The 17,040-nt window shown below is 39.9% G+C and overlaps 1 protein-coding gene across 3 annotated transcripts in view; it reads right to left on the reverse strand.

The window, feature by feature from the left end:
* The window catches only part of WDR33 (WD repeat domain 33), a 52,811-nt gene that overhangs the window by 10,329 nt on the left and 25,442 nt on the right, over positions 1–17,040 (reverse strand). For 2 of the 3 annotated variants that reach the window (XM_008629535.2, XM_017728780.1), the window contains exons 7-16: positions 8,359–8,485; positions 7,654–7,808; positions 7,453–7,531; positions 6,824–6,934; positions 5,921–6,015; positions 5,705–5,713; positions 4,945–5,031; positions 4,579–4,718; positions 4,070–4,222; positions 2,676–3,722 (exon numbers count right to left, since the gene is read on the reverse strand). In XM_008629535.2, the coding sequence (XP_008627757.1) occupies positions 2,676–3,722; positions 4,070–4,222; positions 4,579–4,718; positions 4,945–5,031; positions 5,705–5,713; positions 5,921–6,015; positions 6,824–6,934; positions 7,453–7,531; positions 7,654–7,808; positions 8,359–8,485 (2,003 nt within the window). Of the gene's footprint in view, positions 1–2,675; positions 3,723–4,069; positions 4,223–4,578; positions 4,719–4,944; positions 5,032–5,704; positions 5,714–5,920; positions 6,016–6,823; positions 6,935–7,452; positions 7,532–7,653; positions 7,809–8,358; positions 8,486–15,679; positions 16,059–17,040 lie in introns of those variants that run through there. The other variant, XM_017728782.1, reaches the window with a different exon arrangement.

A 17,040-nucleotide genomic window follows, 5' to 3' on the forward strand; every position in this document is an offset into this window, starting at 1 on the left:
CACAAACATCATATTTGCATTGAGTAATTTTGTAAGAATGTTGGGAAAATAAGCAAAGTAAAAGATCTGGCTTAATGCCCATTAAAAAAACCTCCAAAAATCCCCCAAAATACTTTCCTAGTGATGGAATGTTGACTTGAGTCCAGAACAAATCCATCCTCTGACCAGGTAAGAGCCAGCTATCACAGCGATTCTGCTGTTCCTGACCAAAACCTTGCTGGAGTTCCAGGATTTCCCATATATTTAGCAGATGCTTACTTAAAATAAATTTTATGGAACTTCTTCCATTTATGGAAGTGTTTAACCAAAGCAACAGTTTTTAGCACTCAGTAAATAACTCTGCTTAGCAGAAACCTTTATTACAAACAAACCATGCTTTGCCAAGTGGGGAACACAGAGCCCTAACTCTGCATTTTCATATTTTTGTTTCAAAATTCATTCCAGGCCTCAAACTGGGCTTGAAACTGGAAAATATGCAGAGCTCAGAAAGAGGTATTTTACTAAAAGCTGGAAATGGCCTTGTGTATCCCAGCAAACCTCTGCTTCCAGTGTACAGGTGGTGCAGGTAACAGTGATACCTTACATGGAGACTAACCCTTACAATTATCTATAATGTTCTGTATTCATGTCACAAGCCTTTGATAAAGCAGATATTCACACACTTCTGCTACTGAAAAGGAAGACAAGTGATTTGTACAAGTTTACAGAAGAAAAAGGCCAAATTCAGAACACAAAACAAACTAAAGTCTATAGTTTTTAAAAACAATCACAGAGGGGGCCTTTTTAAACAAGAACTACTGTTATATTCATATTACGGAGAAGCAAAATGGAGCAAAACCTGACATTATGAATTTTAAAATAGTTAAGTTTTAAAACCCATTATCATACTAAAGGTGCACAAGGAAGGAAGAATGATCTAAAATACCTCACTATTTCATTTTTTAGTATCTGTAAAAGCCTTTAAGATAGCAGTATTCATTGAAAATAACCAGCCACCTGCCAAAAGCACCCTACTGAATTCCAAACAGTGTCAGTGGCAAGGGCAGACAAAGACAGCGCTCCACAAACATGGTAATTATTCTCAAAGAAAAATGAGTCTCCCTGGGACAGCAAAAAGAAACACCTCTGCTGGTTTAAGTTATATAGTTGGGGAACCAACATCCATTTGTGTAACTTGGATGTTTTTGAAATCTCAGCAACAGCAGGACATTAACAGCCTTCTGGAGGGAATTATTGATTTGCAAGGAAAAAATATTCAAATAAGCCCACGATTTGTAGGCTACTCTGCTTCAATCTGAAAAGGAATCCCTGAACTAAAGCTCCTTTGAATATTCAGTTCCTCATTGTGATTGGTACTGGACTACACATGAAGTACTCTACATTTCTAAAGCTTTGACTGAAACTATTGAGTGCAGGTCTAAAAGAGACAATTCTGGTTAAAAAACCCCCCCCCTTTTTTTTTTTTTAATTAAGTAGATTTTTTTCCAAAGTTCCCTTTCAAAATTCACCTAGCACTGAAGACAACTGAGACAAAGCACAGAACTGGTGCTATCCAGCTAGGAGCTTATGAGAGGCAATAACCACCAAGAGCTCTGGGAGATGTGTAGTAGAGCAGAAAATGGAATGGGTAAACAGGCTGCAGCTGGTGCCAAACCAGACTTCCCAAAGCCTGACTTGACTCCCGTGGAATCAACTGGTGTGTCTATAAGCAGCACTGCCCAGTATTCCAGGCCAGCTATGTGTGATATCTTGCTGAGCTGGTGAACCCTCCTGGAGCTGATGCTGAGGCAGCAGGGCATGGGGACATCTCCCTGCTGTCAGCACACATCCAGGGCCTGCTCAGCACTTCCAGCTCAGTGCTCACCCCACTAGACCTGGGTCAGTCCTACACAAACCCATCCCATAACTGTGCTTCCTCTCCTGCTCCTCGGTAAATGGCGCGCTGAGGAGTTAACACTGGACAACGCTGTCTCTGAACTCGTGCTCTGGGAAGTAGAGGTGACTAGAGGCAGGAAACAGGACAGCTGTGTCCCTCTGTGCTCCTCTGCTCTTAGAGTGAACTCTTAAGTGCAACCAGACCTAAGCTGATTCCAGGTGTGTCAGCATCTATGATAAATTCATCCCATAGTTCAGATTAACTACTCTGGACAACTGAGAGTTGGCAGTACCTTGCTTTAATTAATACATACGAGTTTTCTTATGTTCAGTTTCTTTAAATTCAACTTTTATTAGTGCTAGTAGTGCTTGTCTGCTCCCCAGGAAATACCCCACTTAAGAAAGTTCAGTGTCTCTAAATTAAAAAAAGGAAAAAAAAAAGAAAAGGCAAAAAAAAAGGAGTTTCTCTTAAGGTTACACATTTTCATAGCAGACTGGTTTCTGTACTAGTATTCCCAATAATCCCTTTCCCACAGTTACCTGCCATAGAATCATGAATAGTTTGGCTTGGAAGTGACCTTAAAGATCACCTATTTCCAATCCCCTGCCATGGGCAGGGACACCTTCTGCTGTTTCCAAGCTACATAACCCTTTTTATTATCACTTCAGTTTTCCTGAGGCCTCAGTCCTCCAAGGAATACCCAACCTCCATTCTCTTAGCTCCTGCTGTGCATTCCTACTGCACAAGTTATCATTCCCACATTCTTAAAACTCCCCTTGTTACGAAGACCACCACATACCTGATTGAATGGGGGACGAGGCCCGTCACCCAACAGAGGTGTTTTCTGCTGCTGGAAGGGCAGAGGGCCCTGGGAAGGGTGTGGCCCCCTCGAAGGGTTCGGCTGTCCCTGAGGTCCTTGCATGTTTCCTTGAGGCCCCACCAAAGAGCCTTGTGGAGGTCCTTGCTGGCCCTGTGGACCAGGTGGCCCACGCATTTCTTGTGGCGGTCCCAGCATTGTACCTTGAGGCGGGGGTCCCTGAAGGCCCCGCATCTCCTGGGGGCCATGTCCTAGTAAACCACTTTGCATATGAGGACCTCTCATTTCTTGTGGATGACCCATCATCATCCCTTGTGGATTAGGTCCCTGGTTATCTCTGGGTCCTGGTGGACCCTGCATCCCTCTTGGATTAAGTCCCATCAAAGGCCCTTGAGATATAGGGCCCTGCATCCCTTGAGATCCCGGAGCTCCTTGCATGCCGTGAGGAAGAGGTCCTTGCATTCCTCGTGGACCAGGTGGCCCCTGCATTCCTTGACCTCCAGGGGGACCCTGAGGACCCAAGTGACCTTGTGGGCCAGGTGGGCCCTGTGGTCCTAAATGAGTCTGAGACCCAGGCAGGCCCTGCGGTCCCAAGTGTCCCTGTGGGCCAGCATTACCCTGTGGACCTGGGGGCCCCATTGGCCCATGAGGGCCCGGATGTCTCTGCATTCCTTGATGTCCGTGTAAATCCTGAGGCCGTGGCATTCCTTGTGGGGGCCCTTGGGGGCCTGGAGGTCCTTGTGGTCCCATGAACCCTTGTGGACCTCCAGCTCCTTGGTGTAATGGACCTTGAGGTCCTATTTGTCCTTGGGGTCCTGGAGGTCTGAACTGTCCTTGTGGACCAGGAGGTCCCATCTGAGGCATATTCATTGGCATCTGCTGAGGTGGAAGGGGCTGCTGAAACCCTTGAGGCATCTGTGACATTGGGCCTTGCCCTGGGAAAGGCTGAGGTCCATGGAGAGATCCTCCTGGGGGTGGTGGCTGCACTTGCTCAGCTTGCTTTTGTGCAAGTCTCTCAATCTTCAATTGCTGTCCGAAAAAGAAACCCAGAAAATTAACTAAGCACAGAAGTATGTTACAACTAAAAATCAGAAGCACTCATCCCATTTCACAGGAGTTTAAGAATTCTTTCCTTGTAATTAACAGAAATAACTAACTAAAGACAAATTACTAACCAAAGAGACCCACAGATCAGTACTGGCAAACTGAGATGTGGGGGCCTCACTGAGGGTTTCACACAATCACGCATTAAGTGCAATATTCTGTCAATTAGATGTCTTTTTGTAAAAAGGTGAAAACAGCCAAACAGGTGAAAGTGCCACAGGAAGCTGCTCACTTTAAAGCAAACTTGTTAATAACTGTGTTTCCACGCATACCTCCAAGAGTTGTGGGTTTGTGTACTGAAGTGCTGCCATTTCCTGCTCAATCTCTGCCTGTGATTTCTTTTTCTCCTCCAGCTTAATATCCTCCTTTCTATCATTCAATGGCTCAGGTGGGGGAGGCAAAGGAACTTTATTTTGCATCCATGCCTATAAAGATTCGGAAACACAAGATTAATTCTGTAGAACAACACATTTGCAACACATGGCAGCAATGAGAAAGGATATGCTGAAACATTTTGTAGTATGGATACTTGAAAGTAAAAACAATGCTGAATAAAACTTCCATATTTTATAACTTCTTCCCAGGTACAGATATAAGACAGAAGGTATTTAACAAAATATTTTATGTTTAAATAGTAATTAAACTAGCTACTGTGGTAAGTTGCACTGGGTGTTGATACAGAAGAGCTGATACCGAAAATCCAAAACATTTCAAAAGACACACACTTTTTGAAGTTGGGAAAATATCAGGTTGTTCTGTTCACTGTGTATCATGTACTTACCTGCTGAAACTGTGCTGGTATTGGTTTTGCATAGGGAACTTTTTTCTGTGGCACTTTCTTTTGGTCCTTTTGCATTACTTCCTCCATTCCCCAATCCAGTCCTGGGATTGTCATTTCAATGTCATTGGACTCATCTTTCCCTTTGGCACCAGGGAAACAAACAGTCAGAGCAATGCTGGCTTACAGAAAGACCCTTCATTTTTTTCACAGAGATTTTCAGCTCATCCTTCTTTACATTGCAAATATGAACAACACAGAACTTTAGAAAAGAGCATCTATGCTCCCAAAGAATAGGAAAAGAATGAAAAAGAAGTCACACAGTATCTGGACTGCTCAGGAGAATGCTTCCCCATAGCTATTACTTACCCATCTGCTCCTGCTCCATGGCTATTTTCAATTGTTCAGGTATTCCCATCCCAGGAATAACTGCCAGGCTGTTGGGCTCCAGATCATCTAGAGAAAAAAAAAATATTTATACTTGGAAAATTTTTCTTTACGTTACCATTTTAGCCCTTCAGATTCTCACATGCTTTTACCATTAGTATCACATTCCAGTAGTAAATACGTATTTTACAACTGGTAGGTCACAATTTAGTTTCATACATGAATTACGGGGTATTAAAAGAACTGCAAGTTCAGATTCATAAATCAACCCCAAAAGGTCAGAAACTATGTCCTTTCAGGAAAGTTACATTGGGGTAGAAGCTGAGAAAAAGAAATAATAACCCATAACCAGTCCCATTTTTGTTATAACAAATCTATATATTTTAAAACTTAAATTGTATTTAAGTGCTGCATTTTCTTTTCCTGCCCCAAAAAAAAAAAAAAAAAAAGAAGGGCAAATAATCAAAAATCTGAAGAAACAGATGCAACTACAGGTGGCTGAGGCACGCCACTGAGCTGGGAATTCCTGAGCAGCCTAAAATTTTTGAGCTAAATCCTTATGAGGGGAGTAAAGTTTAAAGCTTTTAGTAGAATTCAATAATTTGAAAGCTTTTCCTGTTGCAGTCCAGCACTGTGGGAAGCCTTGAAGACAGATGACATTTTCAGGATGAAAAGTAAACTGGAGATATTTGCCAGAGGGAGAGCCAAACCTCCTTCCTGTGATTGACAGAGCAGGTCTTACCTCCTGGAGCTGTGGAAACAGAGTAAAACCCATTGTTGGAATCATGATTGCTGACAATGTGGAAAGTAAAATCATCCTTAGAAAAAGATATTTTTGCCCCAGTGGTCACCAATGCTATAATTCTGCTTCCTCACCTTACCCAGAAGCATCACCTAATGACCTAGGCCTGTTCTTGACCCCAATTGTCTTCCTTCCATATTGAGGAAAGTGCCTTACCATATTCCACACCATCCTCTGACATCCCAGGCAGCAGGTTCAAGTTGTAACGATCTCGCATTTTATCTCCAGGCCGATTTCTAGTCCAAAACTTGCTGTCAAAAGGAAGTTACATGATCTCATTAAGGGTCAAGAGCATTAACAACTTTTAATCTAATTAGTTCTTTGATTTTTAGTATAGTATCTTGATTATATAAGGATTCAACTCTTACTAAATCGAGTTCAGCTCTAGATGTGAACACAGGATATGAGCTTCAAGCCAAAAATAAAAACCCCAACGAGTACTGTAATGAATTGCATAGTTACAAGTTAGAAGGTACTTCAAAGTGTAACGTGTGTAAGTACAAGGCATCAACATCAGATCCTGAAAAAAAAATTTCTAGTCCATTCCAAAACCTTCTTGCTCAAGTATATTTTTCATATACACTAAATATGCACATGGCCCCACAACAATTTACTGCATTTATAAAATGCACTATGGTTATAGCGTGTCCAACCTAAAAACGCAACCTACAGCCTCTGAACATGTCTGCAATGTCAAAAGACATTACCAGCAGATGATCTGCAGGAAAAACTGCTGTGGAGATAAGAGTATTTCTTCAGCAAGAAACTACAAGAATTCCTTCTTTAAACATTTCTTCAGAGGATTTAAAAGCTCCCACAAACCAGAACTGTAATATTTTTTAAGGCTTCCTTAGAGCAAGGACAAGAAGTTAGACTCCACCTTGCAATATAAAATGTCAGTGCCACCTAGTGCCTCCTAGTAACGTAAGCTGTGTCTCTGCTTTGGCCACTGGTTGTGTAACAGAACCATCCCAATCTATTCACTGATGCCAAGCACTGTTCTAGTTTCTAAAAGTACATACATTTCCTTAGACCTTCTCTTTAAATACTTGGAATTACCTGGTGTGATCATTTGAGCCTGAACAGAGAATGTGTCCGAGGGGATGCCATGCCAGACTCCAGATCATTCCTTCGTGGGCCATTTCCATTCCACCAACCTCCTTCTCAACCCTGATGCATTAAAAAAAGAGAAAATCAATCAAACACAGCTGAATATCTCCTACAGCTACAAGAGAAAACTTTTGCTATTCAGTTGTTGTTCATCCTCTATCCCCTATCTTGTCAAACTTAAGCCTCTGTCATTTTTCTGCTGGGTGAACTGATTGTTCCCAGTGGTTTTAATAGGCAGTTCCGTAATGAAGGGATTTTTAATTGTACATTTAAAACCAAAATAATTACAGCACCTCAGAACAAGCTTTAAGAAACTAGGAGTTTCAACCATTCATCACCATCTCGACACATGGCTGGTTTTGTGCAAGCAATTGTATCCTTTGAAGCACATTTCTACAGGAAAACTTCTTCATAAATGAAGCATATTAACAAATTCCTCATGTACAGAGAAAAACTATTGTCATAAATATGCAGGCTAAATATGGATTCAAAGGGGAAAAGAGGTATTTCGTGTTTAGTCTAACAACTTGCACAACTGACCAACATCTTTCCAGTGTGTTGATGAAAATGCCACATACCCAACATGCCAGAACAACAAGGACCCATCAGATCCTCCACTGGCAAACAGCCCTTCGTGAACAGGATGCCAGGCCACAGCTGAAACACACAGTAAGCCACAATCAGAAGGTGTAATACCAGGATTTCTAATTAATGGAAATAATTTTAATTTTTAATCCAAGCTTAATAATAACAATCTACATAATAAAACAAATTCTGACCTGTGGCCTCTTTCTTATGGCCCCTGAAGACCTGAAGTTCTTCTTTCAGGTTACGGATGTCAAAGAGCTTACAGAGATGGTCACGAGAAGCTGTCAGCAGCCAGTTACCATTGAGATTCAGTTTCACCTCCATCACTGTGTTTTTATGAGCATGTCTGCAAGCAGAGAGAAACAGATTGTTTGTCCTGAAACTGATTTCTCAGACAGAGATAAAAATTTGCCAGTCACAAATATTCAGGTCAATAACAAGGCAGTTCAGGCTACTAAAGCAGAACACCGGGGCTTTCTGTGCAAAGGCCCTGTGCTTTGACCTTGGTCTTTTACTTCAGAGCAACTGGTAGCACTCGCTGAGACAGTATCCAGTTACTGGGCATGTTTCTACTGCCCCATAAGAAAGTTTTCATCAGCCAGATGAAACACCTCATTTGTTTTTCCATATCTCAGTCTGAATGAGAACTGTGTGACTAGACTGTCTGTGAAAAAGGACAAAGTAAATTTAAATAACAAATATTAAAGTCTCAATTTTCCAGGTACAGACTTGTCTTCATATAACCTCTGGATTTTCCTGCACAGCTAAAAGCACTAGCTTTATGTTTGAAGCAACTGTGTATGGCCGAAAAGTTGTGATGAAAGGAGGTAAGAAAGGAATTAAGAAAAAACTGTTTTATAAAGTTAGCTTATATTTGAGCAAATCAAAAGTCTTACAGTGTGGCAAGGCTCTGGCCAGTCTTTGGATCCCAGAACTTGATGGGCTGTTGGCTATCTTTACTTCCTGAAACAACTAATCCCTTTGTTGGATGCCAGTCAACACATTTCACATCTGCTCCATGTCCTGTTAAGAAGATAAAAATCGTCCATTCTGAGATTTCACAGACACTGAAAAGACACTGAAAAATTACAGGGTGCACACCTTATAACTAATGTAAAACTGAATGAAAAACATCACAGAGCACAGGTTACAAAACATAAACTAAATAAAATCTCTTCCAAGTCATTTAGCTTGCCTTCCTTCCCACTAATTAACAGGAGCATTTTCTCCTCAGATTATGCCCTCAAATCAAGCTCACTGGAAAAATTATCTAAGAAGTTTCTGTTTAAATTGATACTTTTCTTTAGGCTTTGGCCCTATACAATTTCACAGTATTTTAAATGTAACTCTGATGAAGCATTTATATGGAGGTGGTGAGGTAAAATGACTCTGTTACACTTCACTCTCAGTGAAAAACTGTAGAAATATAAAGCAAATTCCTATTTGTTCTTATCTTATCAGTACTATCCTTTTGCTGTCCTGTCAGAAAATAAGCAAAGAAATTAATGGATCTGAAAACTAAATTAGCATATGATGAAAAGAAATCTTATGAGATGTGATCTCTTATCAGTTTACAGGGAGTCAGGTTTTTCCAATGCTTAAGAATTAGCAGAGAAAAACCCTTGTGATATAATTTCCTTTTAAATTGACTGACCTTGAGAGAGAATCAGTGCTGTTCAGATGAGCTAAAATCCATTAAAAAAAAAAAAAACCAACAAAATGTTCCTGCTGCATGACAAAATGAGGTTTCTGAGGTTAACTATAGGAATTCAGAGAAGAAATAACAAACAATAATTTCTTTCTCCAATCTCTCTCCACACCAGCCCACTTCAAGGGAGGGCCAACAGTAATAGTCCATCCCAGAAAATGAGGCAGCATGCAGTAACTGGAGAAAAAAGCAATTTGAGAAAGGAGGCTCTGCCTGCAACACAAAGGCACTGAAGTCATAAATGGCATGGAAGAATGGGAGCATACTCCACGAAAGACTAAGGACTCCCATCAATTCAGACAGCTCCCACACAGACTGCTTTGCTACACAGTGGAACATGTAAGTTTAAGCAGCACAAGCTGTCTTAATACAGATCTCACTTTGACAAGACATTAAAAATAAGTATCAGTTGAAATTTTCCTGAGGCCACAGAAAAATCAAATTAGAATTGAAGCCTTTATGAGCCCTGAAATCACAAACCAATGATTAAAAGGATAAAAGCAGTTACTACTGTTTATTGAGAGATCCCTCAGGTGCACTTATGGCAAAATGCACAGCAGAATGCACACAGGGCCACAACACTTCTATACGTTTAGCAAATTGGCACAATTGACAAGAATCCCCAATTAGAAGTACTGTTAATGAAGTAATTCTCCCCTTTCTCCTACCCCCCCAATGTTTATGCCTACATACATGGCAAAGTAGAAGAATGGCCTCGGTTCACTGAAGAAGCGAGATAGGAACAGGATTCCAGGAATGTGTCTGTCTAACAAAGTACTGGAAGAGTACTGAGTGCTAGCTAAGAAAGGAGTAAGCAATATACTTGTATCTTAAGACAGAAGCAAACTGATAACACATGGAGTACACTCTCAAGTGAGTGCAACTTTCCTCTTCTCTGGAGGAAAGGACAGACAGGGAAGAGGTTCTTGACCAAAGAAGATATGAATCCAGCCTTGGTAAGTATATGGGAACAACTTTAACAACTGACTGACAATATAGATGAAGGAACCCAGCTCCTCCCCAGCCACAGCAGGCAGAATTGTCTTTGGAATATGCAGGGCTTCAGAGAGGAGCAACATCCTCAAGTTGCCAAGACCGTCAATGTGCTCTGGTGGTCTGGGCTACCAGCAGAGAGGCACTCTTGAGGTGCTGCATTTCCTTTCTCTCTGGCTTTTCTAATGCAGAAAGAAGTGACAGGCACTGTCTGCATTTGTTCTGACTAAGTCTCTCGACTGAAACATGAAGCTGAATGCTGAACAAATCTTGCTTCCCAGTGTTTATCTGGAAGGAACAGTTCAGCCAGGAGTAAGGGAGAAAGTGCTCCTCCTCCACAGTGGAGGGGAATCCACGCTTGCAAATTTCCAGCTAAAGATATTCTGTGGGTAGTTGCTATCATGCAGTCCCCAGGGAAAGACAGGACATTTTAAGTCAAGGGCAAAACCAGGCCCTTACAGAAAAACACTCCATTAAAGTTAATACTTGGTTCAACTGTATGAAAATGTGTTCAGACAAGAATACTTGAGTACCATCGTAGGTATGAAATAAACAAAGCCCAGCAAAACTGTAACAACCCCTACCCGCAGGGACTGGAGTGACATTGGCATTGCTGCTCCTGAAATACAGACAATTAGCAATGGAAAAGCACAGGGAGATGTAGGGCTAACTCTGCTTGACAGAAAAGATTGCATCCACAAAACAAGTGATGCTGGTGAAAGGCCATGCCTGGGTGATAGTTCATCCTGTGCAAGGCCCTGGTTTAGGCTCTTGAGTTAAGCCAGCCCAAATACAAATATGTACCCCGAGAAAAGTAAGGCTTAGAATGGGCAATCTTAAACAGAGCAATTGAAGCATCAACCCTTCCAAAGTCTTCAAAAAGGAGAGACAGTGACACACAGCACCAGGCTGATGGGCTTTTGAGAGCCAAGTTTGATAGTCACTACCCATTAGGCCCAGAGCACAGAGCTGAGAAGCAGGAGAAGATGCCAGGACACTCAGAACTTGTAATTAGAGCAGATAAATTACTGTGTACTTATCAAAAGGCTTCTGGCTATCAGCACATTAGTATTGTCCATGGGGATCAGAAGAAACTTATATTATTGAAAAACATAATCATTATAATCTTTGTATGATTAAACAGCTAACTGGCAGTTCCTGCAGAGAGCGTTCTTTCAACCAAGGCACTCTGGATTATGGCAGCAGAGGGGAAAACTGGGACCCTCCTTTGTAATCTAGCCAGTGATGCATCCTGCCCTCAGCAGAGCCATCTCAGCCAAAGCTCTGCAGAAATGGGATCATCACACACTTAGCTTTAGGTTCCTAATGCAATGAAGCATTCTCAAGAGAAAATACAACAAATATGCTTTAAATGAACTATTTCTAAGGGATGAACTAACTCAGAACATTTACATAACCAAAATAACTGAATAGCATCATCTAATCAGACCTTTCTTAATTTCTTTTAAAATTGAAGCAACTGACGTTGTATATTGCTTTTCCTTCTTTCTGCTGGTAGACGCACACACTATTATCTGTAATGAGACACATGATGCAGAAAATACATTTAAAATAACATTCCAGGAAAAAGCCACCTCACAGATTTTATTTCACAGTTGTTTTCAGTTCTTAGTGTTGGGAATCAGCCTCTCCTCTGGTACAAAACCCCCTTGTCCCCAAATGCCAAGCTGAGAAAACCTTAATTCATGCAAATCTCTGCAGTTTACATTCCCTGTTTGCTGACAACAGCTTTTGCTCAGTAATTTCAACAGTCACACACGTCTGCCTCTCTGATCAGAGCTTCGGAGTGAGAATTCCTCCCTGAACAACTCCTGCTCCTTTGCATGGACCTTATTAACAATTCCCTGTCTAACAGGGATGCTTTATGGATAAATGAATTGAAATGTGTGAATTGTGTAGGAGTTGTGGAAATGGAAGGCCCATAAACCAACTAAAATGAAAGACTGAAGGCAAAGATTTTTGAGAAACTCAACTCATTTAAAATCATGAGTGAATGTCTGAGCATAAACCCATATACTAACACTTGTTGGTTTTATTATAACTTTTCTCAATCATTTAAAAAAATTGCAGAAAAACAAAGGCAGGCATATCTAGCACCTTTAAAAAGCTCAGATACAAAAGCAGTTCCCTACTATTACCTTTCACATGCATAATAAATGTTTTGAGTGCCCTTAGTTACAATCCTCTTAATTAAAATACTGATTGTTAGTACATCTAGCCAATTTCTTTGAAGGGTTGTTCTTTAAAAGACACTAAACAGAAATCCTGGCTAGTGAAAGGCATAACAAGCTATAATAGGATTATGTGTAATGCTATTTGATCAAATAAAGTATGTCAGAAGTCTGAAAAAGTACACATAAATTAAGGACATGATTTTTTTTTTCCCTCCTCACACTCATTTCTGCATTTATGACTTTCTGAATATAGCTTACAGTGTAAAAAAAGTTGGTTTGAATCACTGTCTCTATATTACAGTTTATAAGATATCCAATATTTTATAATGCAACTGTGTATAGCAGTTACAGATACATCAGGTTTATTGCTGTAGCTTAACTTTTCTGTTTTACATTCTTTCCCCATGGGATGTGCCCCATTCTGAATGCACATAAATTCAAAGAGAATTTGATAGACGATACTGGAAAATTTCTAGATCCTTCTCAGCAATTATGTGAATGTATACACACAAAGACACCAGCCTTAAGGCATCTTAACATTTTAACACCCATGTTCCAAAGAAAATGGATATTTATAACTGTTTATATTTTAGAGAATTAACATAATCATTTAACTGCAATGATACTGTTTCTCATTTCGAATTCTATTTACTCGGATTCATTTTTTTAAAGACACCTGGTTCTCTTACACTGTTCTAAATAGGGAGTAAATAGAGTTGTGTATCCCCCACCTGGCCTGCTCAGATTGAAGCCTTTTTGTCACCACATGCTGACATTCACCTTCCTGTACTCTGTATCCCCAAAACAACAGCACACCTCTCTAACAGCAGGGCCTTTGCAGAGGATTATTTCCAAGGGATCTGCAAAGAGGCATTAGGTCTAACTACCAACGAAACTAAGGTTCTCCACCCCCAAAAAAGAGAGGACAAGGGAGACAGAAAAGAGACCTGCAAGTCAAAGATAATGGAAACAAGCATGTTAGCAGAAAGGGATTCTAAGTTTTCTACATAATTCCCTTAAAATTTACTATTTGCTTCTAGCCTATTAGGCCAATTGGATTATTCTGCCTGTTCCATTTTTATGAAAGGCTTTTAAAATGTTACCCGACAGTTACCCACTCCCCAGCACTTCCCTGCTTCCATGTACAGCTCACTTAGGAACTGAATACCTCACACCTAAAACAGCCTGGGTACTGTCTTGATCCCACTGATCAGGTCAGCAGAAGGGTAGGTTTATATTTAACTCTATAATTTAGTCTTCTTTGCCCTATCAAGTTATGTGAACTGTCCTACGAGCTCTTGCACTTCCTCTTCTCCACTCCAAGAATGAATACCATAGAAACCCTCCCCCTACAGATACACAGCCAGCTTGTGCTTTTTAGCATAATGTGGGAGGTTGGTGCATAATAAATTAAGGGAAAAGCTCCTTTCAGTCTTCACTGGATTAAGAATAATGCCTTCCACCATACTTTCAGACTTCTGTACCACAAGCACAAGTTTTACTGTCCTTTGTTGCTCAGTCTAGCTCTCTCCTAGTTTATTGAACTTGTTATCCAGAGACACAGCAGAGAGACTGCTGGTTTTCATCTACCTACAGGGGATGTTTTCTAGATCCTTAGTATTCCACTAATCCAGCAACAGAATGGGACATAATTCATCTTTGTTTAAAAATTTACAAATAATTTTTTTTCTTTACACTTCTATAATTTCTTCACAGACAAAAGCTTGTAACAGGTGTATGATCTGTGAAATCAGGAGTTTAAGAAACAATAATAATCACTAAACACTAATGAAACAGGTGTGGGTAAACAAATTACTTTTCCATAAATGAGTTTAAAATTTGTATATGCTAGTCCCAAACTTATACCACTCAGTGAACAGTTTGAATTCTACAAAACCCTAATGAACTGGCAAAACAAGTTTAAATTTAATGCTAACTGTGTGTTTGCACAGCTTGTAATGGTAAATACACTGTACAGAATAATGAATAAAAGTTGTTATATTACATGTAATTACCAGTAAAGGCAAGTAGCGATCTGAATTCTTTACATCTGTGGAAATTCAATGACAGTACCTTCTGTAAGTGCTTGCTTACAGCAAGGAGAAGAAAAGCAGCTGAGTTCCAGTGTACCTGGGACCTGACCTGATCATGAAGGGTTACGTTTTTCACTACACACGTTAAACTGAGAGGGATTGTTTAAATTCTTCAATTCACTGAGCAACTTCCAAAGCTGAAATGAATTGTTTTGAACAGAAACAAAATCCACATAGCTGAAGATGCTTGCTAGTTTAGATCTGTGGTGTCAGGTCCATGTTTTTTAATCATTGAGTAGTATGCTCATGCTAGAGTCTACAAACACTCTAAAGATACCTTTCCTTTTAGACATATATTCTTTTTTCTAGCTCCTGAATTTATTTTTCAGTGTTATCACTACCTACACCTGATCAGGTTATTTATGCTGTAAAACATATCAGGACAAAACAAGCCTGACTGGGACCAGAACCTGTAAAATGTCAAGAGGTGTTTAACATTGCCTTAGTGAGAACAAAAAAAAAATCAATTAAATATGCATGTTTCAGAATTTCTTATCATTAAGACACAGTTAAGTCATCTCTAGATTGACCACATAATTATCAACAGTAAGTTATTTTAGTATGTAAAAATATTACTAAAATGTCACTAATTTTGCTTAATCAGCATCCAGATATTTTAACTTACCACAATTTAATGCACTTAATCACCTATTTATATCAGTAAGAGCAGCTCTGTTACAGAGAGATCACTTATGTGATGATGCTTTAGATGCAGCACAAGGCTTTACTGCAATACAGCAGTCAGTATTTCTAATTAAAAGGTCTGTATTAATCTTAAACAAAAAAGCCATTAGAAAGCTCAGAGCTAGCTCAAGAGAAATGACAGGGAAAAAAGGGCAGAAAGTGTCCAAAGAGAAGATATACCACATTAAAACTTCCAACACCTTCTTATTCCAAATAGAAATGCGAGTGCTTAGCAGTAATGCAGCGGAGTTCAAGGACAAAGATGGGTTTTCCTCACAGTTAAATTATTTATGAAACACAGACTGGATTCTACTTTGCACGCAGGCATAGTTATTGACTAAAATTCTCACTGCGTATTATGATTTCTTTGCATGTACTTAGCAGAGAATTAAAAGGGAGTTTTTTTAATTGCAAAAGGTGGCATAATTTTTTTTTTTTTTTTTTTTTTTTTTGCTGTTTACATTACCTGTAAAGTAGCTGGGACTAGATGTTCTTTTCTGTTAAAAAATTAGCCAGCCTACTTTGAAAGCAGCAACACACTTGCTTTTCATTGACAGAAAATATTTATTTACAAGGGCATTTACATTTAATGATAAGAAAAATATCATACAAGAAACATTAAAAATGAACAGCAATTATAAGAAAAACTCTCATGCTTCATAACATTAACAGCTGACAGGAGTCAAACCCCCACTCCCTCAGTAAGAGCGTCCCACAGTTTTCTACTGCTTGTTTTCTGGCACCTTCCTTTCAAGTATCTGGCACTAGTCACTGGATCTGACAAAGCCTGCACTGCCTCTAAGGAGTGTTGACTGGAGCCACCAGACAGGACTGATCTCATCTAAACACAGCATGGCACAGAACAGGGGAACATAGAACAGGGACGAGTACAGCTGTGTCCAAGAGCGGAACAACGTGTGGCCCCTTCGAAGCAAGAAAAAGCATGAACTTAACAGATGAGAAATTCAATTATTTTTCAATCATGACTCTGCAGTTTCCATAGCTTTGTGGCTTTATATCTAGGTACAGAATCAAACTGCTGGGCAGTATATTATTTTGTAAACATAGACCAAAAATTTTTTCACATTAAAATGTTCCCAGTCAAGTCCTCCAAATATGAACCAAACAAGTGTTTGGGAATCTGCCTACAGCCTGTACCATCAACTTAAAAAAAAAGCCAAACCAGAATAAATGAATTTGATTAGAATATCAAATAATACAAAGTCTCACAGTGATAGTTTATGTCAAAGTAACTACTGAATAGTCAGAATATACACTTGTATTTTATGAATCAAAACCAAAGTGGGGCATGAGTTAAAAACCGGTACCTGAAGCCAAGCTCCCAGAAACTGATGTTACTTTGAGATGAACTGAACCTAGAGTAGCTTCAGTGGCCTTTTCTAAACACACACTAAGAAACTAGTTCTGGTCACTAATTACTGAAAATGGTGACTTGGTGTGGTTACTGGCTGCCAACAGGGAGTCAAGATCCCCAGCCTTTCCACCAGCACACTTTCGTCAAGCCTTTGCCTGTTACACCTGTGTGACACTATTAAGCAAAGCCAAAGTTTGATAGTTTTTCTGAAACTCACAAAAACACAGTATCAATTTACATGTATTTTTACATTAACTTGAAGCTAATAAAGAAACTTTGGTGCATCCTAAAATTCAGCCTGGCAATTTAGTTAACAGAGGGGAAAGGAAGGAAATCAGGGCAGACACTGTAGAGTTTAGTACCTCCTTGCCTCTAGATCTCTGCTTTGACCAAAATTTCAGTCAAGGTTCTAAGTGGTAAAGTCAGATTACTTAGCTCCCAGCTCTGGGAAGGGAACAAAGACTTCCAGAAAAGCTAGGAGTAACCTTTAGTAGTAATTTCCAGTAGTAATTTCCTTTAACATCCTGCTG

The sequence above is a fragment of the Corvus brachyrhynchos genome, unplaced genomic scaffold, assembly GCF_000691975.1.
Source record: "Corvus brachyrhynchos isolate BGI_N302 unplaced genomic scaffold, ASM69197v1 scaffold223, whole genome shotgun sequence".
In the NCBI taxonomy this organism is placed as follows: Eukaryota; Metazoa; Chordata; class Aves; order Passeriformes; family Corvidae; genus Corvus; species Corvus brachyrhynchos.